We start from the raw sequence: 18,326 nt of genomic DNA, 5'->3' as shown, positions 1-18,326 counted from the left end.
CTGTCAGCTGCCCGCACAATAGCATGTTTACACTTGAGGCACTTGCATCGGTATTCAGAGCGGTGGATTCTGGGCAGCTATCCCACAAAGCATCTCTTCCTCTTTTGCCGCTAAGAGTTGAGGGAAGGCGGAGGGGGTTGCGGGGCATCCTGGGTCCTGTCCCAATGCCCCGTGATGCATTACTTTGCATCCCAGCAATCTCTGTGCTTCCGTCCACATTTGGCGCTATCTTTCAACAGTTTGTGTACTGCACGCTCTGCCTCTTCAGTTTGCAGGAATGGATCCCGCACTGGTGACCAATATGCTGCTCGCTCTCACTAACATGTCACGAGTGGCAGTGGAGTTATTCCTTAAACTAAAAAAGCAAGAGGAGTGTGACACTGATCTCGCCATGCGTAGTAGCTACAACACGAGATTGCTTGTGGCATTCACAGAGGTGCTGATTTTAGTGGAATGCTGCTTTTGGGTTCGGGAAACAAGCACTGAGTGCTGGGATCACATCGCAATGCACATCTGGCATGACGAGCACTGGCTGCAGAACTTTCGGATGAGGAAAACCACATTCATGGGACTGTGTGATGAGCTCGCCGCAGCCCTGCGGCGCAAGGACATGAGAATGAGAGCTGCCCTACCACTGGAGAAGCGTGTGGCGATTTGCACTGTGGAAGCTGGCTACTCCAGACTGCTACCCATCGGTCACTAACCAGTTTGGAGCAGGAAGGTCGACCGTTGGACTCGTGTTGATGGAAGTGTGCAGGGCCATTAATCGCATCCTGCTCCGAAAGACCATAACTCTGGGCAACGTGCGTGAGATTGTGGATGGCTTTGCACAAATGGGCTTCCTTAACTGTGGAGGGGGGATAGATGGTGCACACATTTCAATTCTGCCACCAGACCACCTAGCCATGGAGTATATTAATTGCAAGGGGTATTTCTCAATGGTTCTTCAGGTGCTTGTGGATCACCGTGGGCGTTTCACAGACATTAAAGGAGGCTGGTCCAGAAAGGTGCATGATGCATGCATCTTTCGGAACACTGGCCTGTTCAGGAAGCTGCAAGCAGGGACTTTCTTCCCGTTCCAGAAGGTCACCATAGGGGAAGTCGAAATGCCAATTGTAATCCTGGGAGACCCCGCTTACCCCTTAATGCCGTGGCTTATGAAGCCATACATTGGGCACCTTGACAGCAGCAAGGAGCGATTCAACAGGCTGAGCAAGTGCAGAATGACTGAGTGTGCTTTTGGTCATTTAAAGGCCCGCGGGCGCTGCCTGTGTGGGAGGCTGGACCTGACCGATGACAATATTCCTATGCGTGCTGTATTCTCCATGATATTTGTGAAGGGAAGGGTGAAAGCTTCACTCAGGGCTGGACCGCAGAGGCTCAGCACCTGGAGGCTGAATTTGAAAAGCTAAAGACCGGGGCTATTAGAGGGGGGCAGCATGGGGCCATAAGGATCAGGGATGCCTTGAGGCAGTAATTTGAAGCTGAAAGCTACTAAAATTTGTTGCTATGCTCGGGAGTGCAGTGTTTGTAATGCTAGGAGATGATTGTGATTGGTGCAGACGGTGCACTGTGAAGATGTAAGAAAATTGCATGTTGCTTTGTAGGGCTCTGTTTGCTTTCAATTAATAGAATAAAGATTGCTTTCAAACCAACACAATTCTTTTATTTAAAAAACAACAACCGGAGGAGAGAGAGACAAAAAAACACATCAGCACTGAATGGGATGGGGGAAGGGAAGGTCCCAGGACTGTTAAAGATTTGTGTATGTCCAGGTGTCACATGCAACCTTCTCGTTTGGAGCACAGTGCAGCAGGTACTGTACTTCAGCAGGGCTAAACTGCAGAGGGCCGGGTGTTGCGTGCAGTGGGTACTGGGAGTCCGCAATGCTGGACTATGACAGGGGAGGAGTGGAATGACGCAGGTACAGACTGGAGCCAGGAGGTTGATAAGAGTGTGTTGGCGGTGTCTGGGAGGGCACATGGGAAAGAGTTTTGCGACAGTGACTGCAGGGGAAGGCGGGTGCAGAGCTGCTCAGTTTCCAGTCTTAGTAGCGCCTGGAGCGTGTCCGCCTGGCGCTCCATAATGTTTAAGAGCTGCTCCATGGCTTCGTTCTGGCGCACCGCATTCTCCTTTCGGTCCCTCTTCTCACTGTCCCTCCACTCCTTCAATTCTTGTTTTCTGGCCGTAGAGTGCATAGTGACATCACGCAAACAGTCCTCTTTAGTTCTTCATGGCCACTTCATAATTCTGCGCAGCCAGCGTTAACATAGAGAGAGGCTGGACTCCCAAGGTCAAATCTGTGAAACCAAAATGCAGCGTTTTACAGAACCAGTATTGGTTGCAACACAGAGACCACTGATTTAAAACACAGCCATTATTCACATACCTGTCACTAACTGGCTGACACCAGGCCAGCACAGATGAGCCACAAGACCCCCCAAAATGGTGAGTAACCACAGGGGCAGGGGAAATCCAATGTTCCAGGACTGTACTGTACACTGGGCACATGACTCTTGGGGAGAGGCAGCACTGTAGAGGGGGCCTTATAATCATTCCTGTCCCCACATATTCCACAGGCTGTGTTCATTATGGAAGATATCTCGCTGCTGAGGGTCAGCAGGGAATCAAGGGAGGGTCTTCTCCAAGACTGCGGCTTCCACCCTGGCCCTTATGCGGCTCACTTGTGTGCAGCAATATCTGTCTCCCCCCCACACCCCCCGTGATGGCAGAGTGGCATAGGAAAGTTACCCTTAATGGGGCAAGAAACAAAGCAGCTCTGCCAAAGAACCTGCGGCAGCGGATTGCCCAGTATCTCCATGAGAGTGTTGTGGAGATCTCTGAGGCAGATTCCCGTGAAGTTAGGGAGTTAATCAACACCCTGCTCCGCTGCTCAGAGTAGGCACTTGGTGCTACGCGCACCATACAGACGCAAGCCTGCTTTCTGCAACCCTCCTGCCCACAACAACTCACTTCATTAGTTCCCAAAATCAAAGCCATTTACCAGGGCTAATCCCTGAAGGATTAATTAATCCCTGAAGGAGCAATCCTAGAGGTAGAAGGATGGAGTCGCAATCACAAAAGGAATAACTGGAGTTAAACAGTGTGTGTGGCGATGGTGTCTAAATGAAGTGTCCGCCTTGAGCCTTGACCAGGAAGAGGTCATTGGAGACCTTGGTGACAGCCAAGGGTAGGATGGAGAAACCAGACTGAAGAGGGTCTAGAATGGAATTAAAGGGGCAGCAGTTACAGACTGTGCTCAATGAGCTTGGAGATAATGGGGGGGGGAAGAGGCAATAAATGGAGCGGGGGTGACTTTTTTTTTTTTAATAATGAGAGAGACCAATTCATGTTTATGTTGTGAGGGGGCAGGAAACTTTGGGCGACCGAGAGGATAATGAGACGTGTGAGTTGAGGAGCCAGGGGAATTCAGAAGTCACTGTGTAGGGAGTGATGGCTTCTATCTAGTCTCCTTCTTGGCCATCCATGTGAAATCGCTGATACTGCTGTTATGATGGTATTAGAGACCAGAAGGGAAGCAAGAAGCTGATTTGAAGTTAGAAGTATAATTTTAGCTGAATAGAGATCTCAATATGGTTATGAAGAAGACAGGGATCTAGAGCCTTGATGGACAAGCAGGAAAGCGGGATTATGTCCAGCCCTGAACTTCTAGGCATGTAAGCAGGCTGGGCTTTTCTTCTCACGAAGGTTCTGGGTGGGTCTGAGAGCGAGGTCTACAGAAATGTACGTAGGCTGCCACCCCTGGAGAGGGAAGATCATCCGCCACAATAGAAGCTGATGGCTGATGCCAACTCCTTTTAACAAACCCTGTCCTAAACTTGTCCAATACACAGTTAATTAAAACCCAACGAAACCAGAACTTTAGTTTCCCCAATAAACTTTTTAAAAATAATAGTTTCATTTCCTTTGGGCAGCTGTTTTGTGTTCCATTGTCCACTATGACATTTTAGCCCACCAAATAGCCCAGTGATAACATTCATCATTCAGGTAATGTGGTGCTTCTGCTCATTTATTCCAAATTTTTCCTTAATTCACCACATGCATACTTTTTTTCCTTTTAATTTGTTCTTTCTATGCTGCTGCCACCACTCGCACCCAGACCAACCTCCATTCAGGTGCATGAGGGCTGCAAAGGGTGCAGTCACTTTCTCTTTCTCCCCTCCGGGTAACCATTCTGATGGTTGTTCCCCTGTGCTTGCTGTGGCAAGATGAGTAAACGTACTGCTCATTAAAGCAATTGTGATTCTCTGTCTGACCTGTGCCTTTGGGAATGTTTACTTTTAAAAATATTAACCTTTCACAATACAAACGTCTTCAACGCTCAGATGCTTCTATCAGAAGATTTGGGGTTTTTCAGTTCACATTTCCCTAGTTGTTTAGACCACAAACAAGGTGCTAGAGTTCAAATCTCCAACACAAACAAGCAAGGGATCTTTAAAAGAAGGCTTAAAATAAAGTCCTGTGGACACGTCACAGTGGTACAGCTGTGCCAGCACCATGCCAAGAGAAAAAGGCAGTTGACCAAGTAGCTGAAGGCCAATGGGAAGAATAAAGACGAGTAAATACAAAGAAACTGATCCTAACATTTATTTTTTTTAAAAAAACCATGAGATTTTTTCAAAATAATAAATCCGTCTTATGATGGGGGTGGGTGGGGCTGAACTAATGATTTTTGAACGTTTGGGGTTCGCAATGCTGCTGTAGTCAGGTGTGACCTCTGTGTATCAGAAGCCATTTGTTTGATGCAAAAATAGTTTGGGTCCTTCAGAGTTACTGGCCTGGATCATCTGGTTGGATGAAAACCTAGGGAAGCGGACTTTGTGGGAGGAAATCCCCCAGTCGCTTCTTTTGGAGACTCGCCACATCATCCCTTTTGGGTAGGAGTTTGTTTGGAAAAGGCTGTAGGGCCCACCCCAAACCTGCAAAATCCTGAGATCTACAGGAGGCTAGGTTGTCCGTTTGGAGGCTTGTGCCTTACTCGGCATTGGCTGTGGCCCCTGGGCTACGCCCCTAAACTTTGTCTCTCTTTCTCTCCCCTCACCTTGGTAACATGGCTCCATCAGAGCCTCCCTATTACCACAGCAGCCTCCAGAATCAATTTCCCCATCTGTGAAGTGGGATAAAACTAATTGTGTCTCACGGAAGGGGGAAGGGTTCCAGTGCTTTGGATTATGTAAATGGCTATAGATGTGCTAACTGTTTATCTTTATTATTATTACAAAGTCTGGATCTGAATGGCCCATTCAAAACAATTAGTTTTAAGTGCCTATCAGCACTGAATAAGGAGGTTAATCTTTTTAACAATACACAAGCCTTTAAACTGACACAACATTTCCTTCCTTTCTTTTAGTTGCATGAGTTTTTCAATGTTGGCAAGGGAATATTTGATGACATAGCACGAAGATTTCCAGTGTACGCTTTGGACTTCACTGACGGTATGTTGGCCAATGTTTATAGAAGCACTGGCCTGCTTTTAATTCTTGTGATATGATGTCCTGTTTACAATGTGAATTGAATATATTCTTTGATATCTCTATTGGCCCTTTTTATTTAAAAGAAAATCAGGATAGAAACCTATAAATAATTTCTGAGCTGACATGACAGATATTTAAGGACTTGAGAAACTTGCAACGTTCTCTACTTAATGAAGATGTTTAGTTTGATCCAAATTAATTCCCCATTAAATTGTACATTGATGATTACATTGATTTATTGTTGGTATCTGCAAAGGGAACATGAATCAAAATTGATCATAAACTAATCAGTTTTAATTGGTACAATAAACTCCCCTTTTCCTGCTGTCTGTGTAAGCCCAACAACATCTCAGTTAACTCACGCGATGAACTCAAAAAAAAATTAATCGCGATTAACAGAGATGTTGAGATGATGTTGGGGGTTGAGCACAGTTACTAACTGCAGTTATGGGAGCTTCAGCAAATGTCTTTTACGAACAATGTGGTCTCATTAAGATTCATAAGCAATACAGAGAAGTATAGGGTTATAGGCCAAACTAGTTGTTATACTAGGGTTTAACTACCTGGTTTTACGCACCTATTATTATAGTAGCATCAATCATAATTTGTAAAGGTCATGCAGTTGTGTCCAGTATAAATGGCACTAGTGTGACCACTGTTGGAATACTGTGTCTGGTTCTGGCGTCCACAGTTCAAGAAGGACGTTGATTCATTGGAGAGGGTTCAGAGAAGAGCCACGAGAATGATTAAAGGATTAGAAACCTGCCTTATAGTGGTAGACTCAAAGAGCTAAACCTTCTTTCTGTTAAGCTAAATAGATTAAGGGGGACTTGGGGCTTGGCTATACTTGCAAATTAGAGCGCATTAAAGCAGCCCCAGGCATCCTAACTCATGACGCGTACAGCGCCCGGACTCCGCGGCTGGAGCACTCCTGGTAGTCCACCTCCATGAGAAGCATAACGCTTGATGCAGCCCGGTTGGAGCGCCGCAGCACCAGTATGGACGCCCTGCTCTATTGATGCGCTCTGATTGGCCTCTAGAAGTGTCCCACAATGCCTGTTCTAGCCACTCTGGTCATCACTTTGAACTCTACTGCCCTGCCCTCAGGTGGCCAACCGTCCCACCCTTTAAATTCTCTGGGAATTTTGAAAATCCCTTCCTGTTTGCTCAGCGAGGCATGGAGTGCTGTCATCGAATCTTTCCAGGTGACCATGCCTCCACACGCCAGGCGAGTCCCAGTATGGAGCAATGGCGAGGTGCTAGACCTCATCAGTGTTTGGGGGGAGGAAGCTGTCCTGTCCCAGCTGCGCTCCAGCCATAGGAAATACGATACCTTCAGGCAGATATCCAGGACATGATGGAAAGGAGCCATGACCAGGACACACTGCAGTACAGGATTAAAGTGAAGGAGCTGCGGAATGCCTACTGCAAAGCCCGCGAGGCAAACCGCCGCTCTGGTGCTGCTCCTACGACCTGCCTTTTCTACAAAGAGCTGGATGCAAAACTTGGGGGTGACCCCACCTCCACTCCGAAGACCACCATGGACACTTCAGAGCCCAGTTCAACAAGGCAGGTGAAGGAGGAAAGCAGGAGTGAGGGTGCTCCGGTGGAGGAAGACACCCTGGAATTCCTATATGCATGCAGCCAGCAGCTGTTCTCAAGCCCAGAGGAAGGTAGCCAGTCTCAGTGGCCGGTGCTTGGGGAAGGACAAACACCAGAGGAGGTGCCCGGTAAGCGGCTTTTATTTTGGGAAGGAAGTTGTTTGGTGTGGGCTCTTGGGCAAGGAGGGTTAGGGCTGCATGCATGCTTAGATGTGGAATAGGGCATTGATGTGCTCTCTCACATTGCGGTAATTGGCCTCAGTGATCTCTTCAAAGGTCTCATGCAGAAGTGCTGTGCTCCTTGTCCCAGTCAGGCTAACATGTCCACGCCACTGTGCCGTGAGGGGCAGGGGGACCATTGGTGCACATAGGCAAGCTGCATATGGGCCAGAGTGGAAGCTGCATTGTAGTAGAAGACCCTCCCTTGCTTCCCAGGTCATCTACAGCAGCAAGATATCTTACAGGACGAATTCCTGTGGAAAATGTGGGGACAGTGTTCCGTATAGGGGCCCCTGCAGCTGTTGGCTCTCCCAAGGCACAGAACCCCTTGCCCCTGTGCTTACTCACCATTTTGGGGCAGCTGTGGGTTATGTGCATTCGCTTTGGGACGGGCAATTTCTGCTATTGTATAGACTGTGTTTGTCTACTTTAAGTATGGGGGAATCATTGCTCTGTCTGGTGTGAACAATGCTGCCTCTGTTAAAAGTCTTGCATTTTGGCTTTACAGATGCAGCATTGATATCCCAGCCGTGCTTGTTATCACCGACCGAAAGACTCCAAAGAATTAGGAAGCGGCCATGTAGAAGCAAAGAGGACATGCTGCATGAAGTAATGCAGCAGTCCCTTAATGAAAATCAAAAAGTGCAGGAAGGGCAGGAGGGTGAAAGGAGAGTCCGTCAGCAGAATGCGGATCGCCGGCATCAAAGCACAGAGCGGCTGCTAAGCATTATGGAGCATGAAGCGGACTCGATACAGGCACTCGTAGCAATGCAGGCGGAGCACTTCCATGCCCGCCCCTGCCCCCCCGCAGCCCTTGTCCCAAAACTCTTTCCCTTGTGCCCCCATGTCACCTCCAACCCACCATCCCCAACATCTGGGTTCTTATCGCCACCAGCTGCCTCCAACACCTGTAGTTTCACCACCCAGCCCTGAAAACTACGACCCTTACCCCCTGCACTCAACCCCCATCACCATGCATTTTAGCCGGCCAGAAGTGCAGCACTCCAGACAAGAAGGCTCAGTATGATAACAGGACATACGCAAATCTGTGACTGTACCATTCCCCACCCCACCCCCTTGCCCTTTCTGTTCCCCAGGCAGTTGTGTTTCTTTTCAATAAATGGATTTTTTGGCTTTGAAAACATTCTTTATTATTGCATTAAGTAAAATATACCTTAGCCCAGGAAAGCAACAGGCACTGCAAGTCAGTGTAGCAAACACAGATTCCTACTAACATTGGAACCACTGCACTTCACTCCCATGCAGGGCACCAGACATTACTGGTGGGTTTCAGCCTTAAATTGCTCCCTCAAGGCATCCCTAATCCTTGCAGCCCCGCGCTGGGCTCCTCTAATAGCCCTGCTCTCTGGCTGTTCAAATTCAGCCTCCAGATGTTGAACCTCCAAGATCCATGCCTCAGTGAATCTTTCACCCTTCCCTTCACAAATGTTATGGAGGGTACAGCATGTGGATATAACCGTGGGGATGTTGTCATCGGCCAGGTCCAGCTTCCCATACAGACAGCGCCAGCAGCCCTTTAAACAGCCAAAAGCACACTCGCAGTCATTCCGTACCGACTCAGCCTGTTGTTGAACTGCTTCTTGCTGCTGTTAAGGCTCCCTGTGTAGGGTTTCATGAGCCACGGCATTAAAGGGTAAGCGGGATCTCCAAGGACCACAGTGGGCATTTTGACTTCCCCTATGGTGATCTTCTGGTCTGGGAAGAAAGTCCCGGCTTGCAGCTTCCTGAACAGCTTTCCGGAACAGCCTGCATTAATGTCAGTGAAACGCCCACGGTGATCCACAAGCACCTGGAGAATCATAGAGAAATACCTCTTCCGATTAACATACTCAGAGGCTACGTGGGTTGGTGTGAATTGGAGTATGCATCCCATCTATCGCCCCTCCACAGTTAGGGAAACCCATTTGTGCAAAGCCAGCCACAATGTCATGCACGTTACCCAGAGTCATGATGGTTCTGAGCAGGATGCGATTAATGGCCCTGCAAACTTGCATCAACGTGATTCCAACGGTCAACTTTCCCACTCCAAACTGGTTAGCGACTGATCGGCAGCTGTCTGGAGTTGCCAGCTTCCAGATTGCAATAGCCACCCGCTTCTCCACCATCAGGGCAGCTCTCAATCTTGTGTCCTAGCATTGCAGGGTGGGGACGAGCTCATCACACAATCCCCATGGAAGTGGCTTTTCTTATCCGAAATTTCTGCAGCCACTGCTCGTCATCGTAGACTTGCATGACAATGTGATCCCACCACTCAGTGCTTGTTTCCTGAGCCCAAAAGCGGTGTTCCACGGTGGTGAGCATGTCCATGAATACCATAAGCAATCTCATGACCCATGCATTCCGCGAGTTGACATCGTCGGCGTCCTCACTGTCAGTTTGGAGCTTAAGGAGTAACTCGACTGCCATTCATGATGTGCTGGCGAGACCCATCAGCAGACTCCTCAGCACTTCGGGCTCCATTCCCACAGACTGAAAGGGAAGACAGAGTGCGTAGTATAAAAAATGTTGAAAGACGGCGCCAAATGTGGATGGAAGCACAGGGATTGCTGGGATGCGAAGCGATGCATCTCAGGGCGTTGGGACAGGACCCAGAATGCCCCGCACCTCCCCCCTAGTTGGCTGGGTTGGCGATTGGAAAAATTAATTTTTCAGATATATTTGGCAATTTGTGAATGGCACAACCTGGTGGAGCCAGATTTTGCAACCACGGGGGCCGATGGGTCATTAGTGCTGGGCTGGAAGAGCAAGTCACCTGGCAGCAGCTGCTCCTGTCCCACAGGGCAGGGCCCAGCTCCCCGTTGCAACCTGGCGCATGGGGTCGTAGCACCAGTCAGGTTTGACCCAGCCAGTCATGACAAAGGGGCAGCTAGGCCAAATGTGAGTCAGTGGCATTGGAACGTGGCACACCGTCTGTGTCACAGCGCCCCTGTGTGCCAGATCACAACACCCAGAGTGGTGAGCCAGGCAGTGGGGGCTCGCTCTCCAGCCCCATATGAACATTGGTGTCAGACCCTTTCTTTTGTCCATTTTGTAATATGCTTGAAAAGGCACCTAAAGGTGGGGCTTTCAGCCCGCAGCCCTCCTGTTAGCTCCCACCACTGAGGGCAAGGAACTTTTTGCCTTCTGCACTGCCATTCTGCTGGGCTGAGTGAAATGGGTCTAGTTTCCTTTATCCTTCATGTGCTCTATACCCAATTGTGCCTGAGTGCTGAAGGTGTATCCAGGCAGGCTGTGACTGTCAGAACTGTTCAGCAGCAGCTAAATGTTTACAAGGTGGTATAAAGACAGAGTTTCAGTCTTTCCTAGATTGTCCCCACTTAGAGCTAGATATTCAGAGTGTATCGTATGAGCCAATTGTGGGCAAAGACGTGCAGAGAAAATTATTTTCAGAAGTGGAATTCAAGTGCCTAGTGCAGCTACAAAAAATCATTTCTTTGCATATGCATTTTTGTGTTTGTCTGGTGGCCGGGGAGATACTTTATCAGAGTTTCAGAGTAGCAGCCGTGTTAGCCTGTATTCGCAAAAAGAAAAGGAGTACTTGTGGCACCTTAGAGACTAACCAATTTATTTGAGCATCCGATGAAGTGAGCTGTAGCTCACTAGTACTCCTTTTCTTTTATCAGAGTTATGACCCCAGCTCTACCTGTGACTTGCTGTGTGACCATGGGCAAGTCACTCCATCTCTCTGTGCCTGTGAGGATTGTGAGGAGAAATTAACATTTGTAAAGCACATGGAGTCCCTTGGATGGAAAATGCTGGATGAGTAATATGCAATGTGTAGCTAACTACAATGATCCATGCCTTTGTCACCTCAAGACTGGACTATAGCTGCTCACTCTACCTGGGATGACTCGAGCTGCATCTGGGGCAGCACCCAGATGTTTGCAGGCAGGAACCCATCTTCCCAATGCGCTCCACTCTATGTTTACTGCAAATTGAATTCTGAATCCAATTCAAGACCCTTGTTCTCACATTAAGAACGTTGACTGGGCTCTGAACCCTGTTTTCCCAGAACCATCTCTCTCCCCTCCGCACTGTGCTACGCTGCTCTGTGAGGTCCGCTGACAGATCCCAGGTTTCTTTTGTGTTGGGGCAGAACAGAGAATTTTCAGTGAAAAACTCCTAGGATGGAACAGACTTTGGCAGCAGACCAAACTGAGCCCAGATCTCTCCCCTGCAGACCATGCTGCACATCACACCTCTTAAGTGAACTTTTCCTCAAAGCAGCCATGTAACAATGGTACCCAGCTCTAAAGGAATCTACCACTTGCCCCTATCACTGTGAAGAACTGGCCTAGTAGAAGGCAATAGAGCTGAGCCTTCAAGAGGTGATGCTTTATGTATTTTTTTGTGAGGGGCACAGAGACTACAACAGGGAGTGCTGTACAAATGCCTATAAATGAGAGTAATGCGGAGGGTGGAAATTCCATCTTGTGAAGGATTTCAAGATTTCAAAATCTGACGTTGTTTTAAATTGGAATGAAATCTGAAAACTTTGAAATTCCGTGAAGAAAATTTTTATTTTTATTTTTTTAATAAATAAGAACACTTTTTGGTTTGATTTTGACTTTATTTTATATTATACAAAATATTAAAAAAATGGAAATGGAAAGTCATTTTTAAAAAAAAGAAACATTTTGTTCCGATTTTCTGTATCGGGGTGGCCAACCTGTGGCTCCGGAGCCGCATGCGGCTCTTCAGAGATTAATTTGCGGCTCCTGGCACAGGCACGGACTCCGAGGCTGGAGCCACAGACGCCAACTTTCCAAAGTGCTGTGGGGTGCTCACTGCTCAACCCTCTGCTCTGCCCCAGGTCCTGCCACCACTCCACCCCTTCCCCCAAGGCTCCTGCCCCTTCCCCCGAGCATGCAATGCCCTCGCTCCTCCCCCCTCCCCACCAGAGCCTCCTGCGCACTGCAAAACAGCTGATTGCAGTGGGAGGGAGGGGGAGGTGCTGATTGGCAGGGCTGCCGGTGGGCGGGAGGCACTGGGGGCTGGAGGGGGTAGCAGATGGGGGGCTGCTGACATATTACTGTGGCTCCTTGGCAATGTTCGTTGGCAAATTCTGGCTCCTTCTCAGCCTCAGGTTGGCCACCCCTGTTCTATATTGTCAGAATTTTTTTCCAAGTTTTTCTCCAAAACAGAAGTTCACTAAAATGACACAGTTTTGCAAAAGCATTTTGATTTCAATGGAACTGTTTTCTGGCGAGCTGTACTGTAATGTATTTTTGTAGTTTGTGCTAAAAATCAGTGAAGAGCAGGAACACAATGAAAGAGGAGTAAGTATGTGTTTGATGAGTTTAGGCAAGGACCTTTTCTTATTTTGTGTTTGTGAAGTACCTTGCACATCACTAGCTCAAATAATCAGAGAAGTTTTGTATGAGTAGTGGTCAGAGCTGAAACTCAGTTCAATGATTCTCAGCACTGCATGTCAATATACTTAGCATTTATGAAATAACATTAATGGTGACTGACGTCTGTACAGAATATAGATGGAGGGGCTGAAATTCTTGCAGCAGTCAAGAGTGCAGTGGTGTAATCCTTTAAGGATACGTGGGATGAAAAACAGATGAGAAACCGTGAGCATCTTCCACAAAGCACCAGGTCTGAAGGAGACCAAGGCCATGAAGTTTCTGGATCATCTCAAAGCAGCATGGTACTGCAAATGGGGTATTTGAATTATCCAAACTAAGAAACAGCCATGCATGCCTCATCAGAGATTCACGTGACAGCAAAGGCATTGTTTTTTATTGAAGTGGAGTGTGCAGTCTGAGCAGAAGACACAGTAGCAATGTATGAGCAGGCCAACAAGACCAGCCGTTAAATTGTCTTCGGAATGTCATGACTGTGCGGGGGAAAGGGGGGATTTTGCTGTCCTAGTGGCTTTGTCCTCAAGTGAAGATAAGGGATCTGCTAGTGCTAGCTAAAGAAGAATGCTTTAGTGCGTAAGAGGCTTGTGTTTTTGCAGCAGAAAGACTAGGGGTGAAATCCTAGCACTTTTGATGTCAATGGAACCAGGATGTCACAACAGGATTCTAGGGGTGTGTATGATTTGTATAGAGATTGTATTTCTTGCCTGAAGCACTTGGGTCTGATACACTTGAATTATGCAAATGACTGGGACACTTGTAACTGTCCTTTAAAACTGGGGGTAAAATGAAATGCATGGTGAGCTATGAACTGTTGAGCTCCTGCAGTTTGGCTCGTGGGATTTTGCTTTGTTTCTATAAACTTTGGTCCAGCAGCAGTTGTCTTTTAATAACTTTATTGAAATATTTGAGTTACTCTCCTTTTGATTTACCAGTATCATGTACAAAATTAATAAAATAAAAGGGCCAAATTCAGGATTTTCCATTGCTGAACTTGTCCCTAAAAAATTCTGCAGATTTTAGTTAAAATTCCTGATGAAATCATACAGATTTTGGAAAATCTGCCTACATTTTCCCAAATAAATAAATAAATCAATATCCCTGGTTTTTTTTGATCATACATAAGATTTACACATTCTCTGTATTCTTAAATGTTGTTTTTCCATTCCTTCAGTATGTTTTTTTTAAATGTATAATGGGTTTTTTTGTGATTTGCTATTTTACTCTACCAGTGCAATACAAAGAGAGAACTTTGAAACAATTTAAAGATGTACACTGATGATTAGCTAAATGAGTCAGTGCACTGAAGTAAGATACAGGTGTTCCTGGATTTTGTTGTCAGCAATAACACTGACCCTCTGTGTCCTTGTGATGATCACTTAGCATCTCATTGCTTCAGTTTCTCTGTCTCACCGGAGTTTGAGATTAATTATTGTTGACCCTATTCTGCCACCCTTAGTCATGTTGAGTAGGACCTGGGAATGGGCAATAGGGGTTGGATCACTTGATGATTACCTGTTCTGTTCATTCCCTCTGAAGCACCTGGCATTGGCCACTGTCAGAAGACAGGATACTGGGCTAGATGGACCATTGGTCTGACCCAGTCTTATGTTATGACTTCACCATGCAAGTTTTTTGTAATTAAAATCAGTAGGATTGCCCTCATAGGCCTGGATCCTGCACAGCACTTAAGCATGCATGCAACTTTGCCCAAGTGAACAGTCCTATTGAAGGACTACAGACGTGAGCCGAATGATGCATGTGTTTGTGTTTTGTAGGATCAGGGCCATAGTGAGGTACAATAATACTCACCAGGAACAAGATGTTTATAAAGAACTTTAAAGGTAAAAAGCTTAGTTTAAGTGCTGTCATTAATCTGACTTGTTGGAAAAGGGTGTGTTTTGCAAACATGCAAAATGCCTTAACTGATCAGCACCTAAGCCTGCAAGTGCAATTTGAGCCTGCAGCTCGCCTTTGGTAAATACTCACGTGAACTTAAATAGGTGGCCACTCTCCTGATCTGTCTGTTTTGCTCTCTCACTTTAAATGCTTGATGGGTTTTGCCTTCCTAAAGCCCCATCTCTGGCTGTGTTCAAGTGCCAAATTGTACAGACTCTTGGCATTTCCATACCCAGCTCGGGCCCTCTTGTTGAAAGTGAAGCCCATTAAAATAATATGGATGCGTGTGAATATACATCCTGCCAAGCGGACAGAAGTCGGCAGGAAATAATAAATAGCCAAAAGAAATACAAGATATTAAGTTGGTAGAATCCCCCTGAGCATTCTGTTTGTTTACACTCAGGTTCAGGAAACTGAATTTGAGAATTTTCCCTTTGCCCAAGAAAGAATCTGTTGAATATAGAGCATTCCAGCTTAAAGAACGTGTTCTCATAAGCAGCCTTCCTCTAAGGAGAAAAAAATTCTTCATTCTGGCCATCTGTGCTGTTCAAGAACCCAAAGCAGACTCGCTTCTCCCTTTCACTTCTCTCTTTCGCTCTTCCCGCAAATTACTGTGAGATTACGTTATTCTTAATGGGGATGGATCTGAGAGGTAGATCAGAAAGCCGGGTCTACCCTAACAATTCATAATACAGTTCAAAAATATCTCTAATGTGGCACTGCAGCATGGCATGTGTATATGTTGCCCTTCTTTCGGAATGACTCCGAGGATGTCATCTGCCAAGTATTTTTTATAATTTAAACATGACTGATGCTTTGTTTGCCTTGGGTTTAAAAGATGTGGCTTTGTCTGTGAAGCACATCCGTGTAATTGAACTTTTCAGCTGATTTTTATTCAACGGCTAATACACTTGCTTTACTAATAGCTATGCCCACACATCTCCTTGCATGCCTCAAGTTTATTCAATAAATGTAAAATTAGTAGGTCTAAATGTGTCAGCCTCCGACTGAGCCCTTTTTATCAATTGTGTTATAAACATGAATATGAAAGTAAATTGAGGCCAACAGTACTCTAATCTGTGCATTCTCCAGAAAATTCTCAAAAAGAAAAGGAGGACTTGTGCCACCTTAGAGACTAACCAATTTATTTGAGCATGAGCTTTTGTGAGCTACAGCTCACTTCTCAAATAAATTGGTTAGTCTCTAAGGTGCCACAAGTACTCCTTTTCTTTTTGCGAATACAGACTAACACGGCTGTTCCTCTGAAACCAGAAAATTCTGTGTGTGTTTTTTTTAAAAGTCAGATACCAATTTTTATTTATTTATTTATTTATTTACTTTTACCTCAACACAATTAACTGAACATTTTGGAAATTTATAGAGCGCAAAAAATAGAGCAATGGTACAAATAAACATTGTCCCCGGCAGTTTGAATTCATAGAGGTACCTCCGTTTTAAGTCACAGTTTCTCTAACAGTCAGTCACTCAAATGTCACAGCTGGACTGCAAGCTGATTGTGCTGCAAACATACACTGCCCAGTCAGAGGAAGGTGGCTTGTTTTTCCACTCGTTTTATTAGGCTGTTCCAAATGATATACTGTCATGATGCATCCTGCATTTTTTTCAGATGAAGTGGACTGGGTCAGTTTCTGGGCTGCAAATAAACCTGTTAGATCTCTCATCAGACATTGACTTAAAAGAAAAAACGTCATTGTGAGAAATATTTGAAGTTAAAAATGCTAATTTTACACATGGTATATTTGTATGTACAGAAAGAAACAGCAGCTCAATGAATTTGCAGCATTGCTGTAGCTGTGTTGGTTCCAGGATATGAGGCCATGTCGATACATATAGCTGAAGACGCTCTATGCCGACGGGACAAGCTCTCCTGCCGACTTAGTACTGTGCGCAGGAGCTCTTATGCTGGTGTAATTTATGTCGCTTGGGGGTGGAATATTCACACTTCTGAGCGACATAAATTTTGCCGACATAGGCTGTAGTATAAACATGCCCTTTGAGACACAGGGTGGGTGAGGTAATGTATTCTGTTGGACCAACTGCTGTTGGTGAGAGAGACAAGCTTTTGAGCAACAAAGAGCTCTTCTTCAGGTCTGGAGTATGTAAACGGAGTGACACAGTTAAATACAAGGTGGAGCAGATTGTTTGGCGTAAGTAGTTAACAGCTGTTTTAATCTAAGGGGCCATTCAAGGTGAAGTGACCCATTAACACCCCTGCAGTCATAAGACAAAAAAGGGGGGCTTAGCGGGTTACCATTGTTGTAATAAGCCAAAAATCAAGTGTGTTTATTTTTAAGACCATGATTTTTAGTGTCTAGCAAAGTTATGAATTTAAACTCCCAGGCTTTGTCTTTTGAATGTTTTATGTAGGTTTCCTTTGAGGACAAGGACCGAGAGGTCAGATACCGAGTGATTGCTTTGTGAAAAGTGTTCGCCCACAAGTGATATAGTGTTTTTGTCTTATCTTGTTTTGTGAGGAGAGTTCATTCAGTTCGTCCAGTATAAGATATTACCTCACCCGCCGTGTCTCTTTAATATCCTGGGACCAACACAGCAACAATACTGCATATAACCTTAACATGGGCATTCTTGTATTGTATCACTTGTTTTTGTAAAATTATCAAATCAAATAAACTGTTTTTTCCCCTGTGTGTTAATGATTCAAGCCTATAACATTATCAGATTTCCGTTTGGGACAGTGTCGTTCCTGGTGGTTGTTTTTCCTATCAAAAGTATTATGAGCTGAGAAGACCATTGATTAGCATATTGAAACTAAGAGCTTGGCTACTCTTGTGAGTTAGAGCGCATTAAAGCAGCCCTGGGCGCCCTAGCTCACTACCTGTCCACACTAGCAAGGCATGTAGAACGCTCTGACTCCGCGGCTAGAGCGCTCCTGGTACTCCACCTTGGCGAGAAGATTAACGCTTGGTGTGCCTTGGCTGAAACGCCCGGGCCTCAGTGTGAACGAGGTGTTGCATTGCTGCACTCTGATGTCTCATAATCCCCTTAAGTCAAGTGGCCACTCTTCTCATTGTTTTGGAATCGCTGCAGGAATGCAGATATGCCCTTTGAAAGCTGTTTCTGACATCGGGCTGCTTATCTGCTCCGAGACAGAGCAACCATTACTGTGGAATGCGCTGTGTGTGTGTGTGTGAGAGAGAGGGGCTGCGGGGGGAGGTGTCTGCTGCTGTCTGAACTTACAAGATAGAATGCTGACATGCTCTCAGCCCCCCAAAACCCCACTCTCTCTCCCCCACATACACAGAACACACTCCCTGTCACACTCCACCCCACCCACCCCTATTAGAAATGCACGTTGCAGCCACTTGCGTGCTGGGATAGCTACCACAATGCACTGCTCTCTGTGGCCCTTGCAAGAGCTGCGAATGTGGCCACGCCAGTGTGCTTGCAGCTGTCCGTGTGGACAGACTGCAGCGCTTTCCCTACTGCGCTCTACGAAGGCTTAACTCAAAGTGCTCTACATCTGCCAGTGTAGCCATGCCCTAACAAAGGACAAACTGCAAAATGTTCATAAGCTTGATTTTTAGTTAAGAACCCCTAACATGTGGCTGCGGCTTTGATCCTCGTCCAAACTGTCCAAACTTCTTGGGTCTGGAAAATTAGGCTGCAGGTCTAACAAAACCATGTTTTCCTTTGAGATTTCCAGTGTTTCCTGTTTCTGATGATGCTAGAATGCCTGTCTG

The 18,326-nt window shown here is 46.2% G+C and overlaps 1 protein-coding gene across 8 annotated transcripts in view; it reads left to right on the top strand.

Moving 5' to 3' along the window:
* Nucleotides 1-18,326, top strand: part of SLC4A11 (solute carrier family 4 member 11) — a 166,135-nt gene that overhangs the window by 103,563 nt on the left and 44,246 nt on the right. For all 8 annotated transcript variants that reach the window (XM_075128139.1, XM_075128140.1, XM_075128141.1 and 5 more), the window contains exon 9: nucleotides 5,372-5,456. In XM_075128139.1, the coding sequence (XP_074984240.1) occupies nucleotides 5,372-5,456 (85 nt within the window). The remainder of the gene's footprint in view (nucleotides 1-5,371; nucleotides 5,457-18,326) is intronic.

This window comes from Caretta caretta, chromosome 4, assembly GCF_965140235.1.
Source record: "Caretta caretta isolate rCarCar2 chromosome 4, rCarCar1.hap1, whole genome shotgun sequence".
Lineage (NCBI taxonomy): Eukaryota > Metazoa > Chordata > Testudines > Cheloniidae > Caretta > Caretta caretta.
This window is presented reverse-complemented; position numbering and strand designations above follow the sequence as displayed.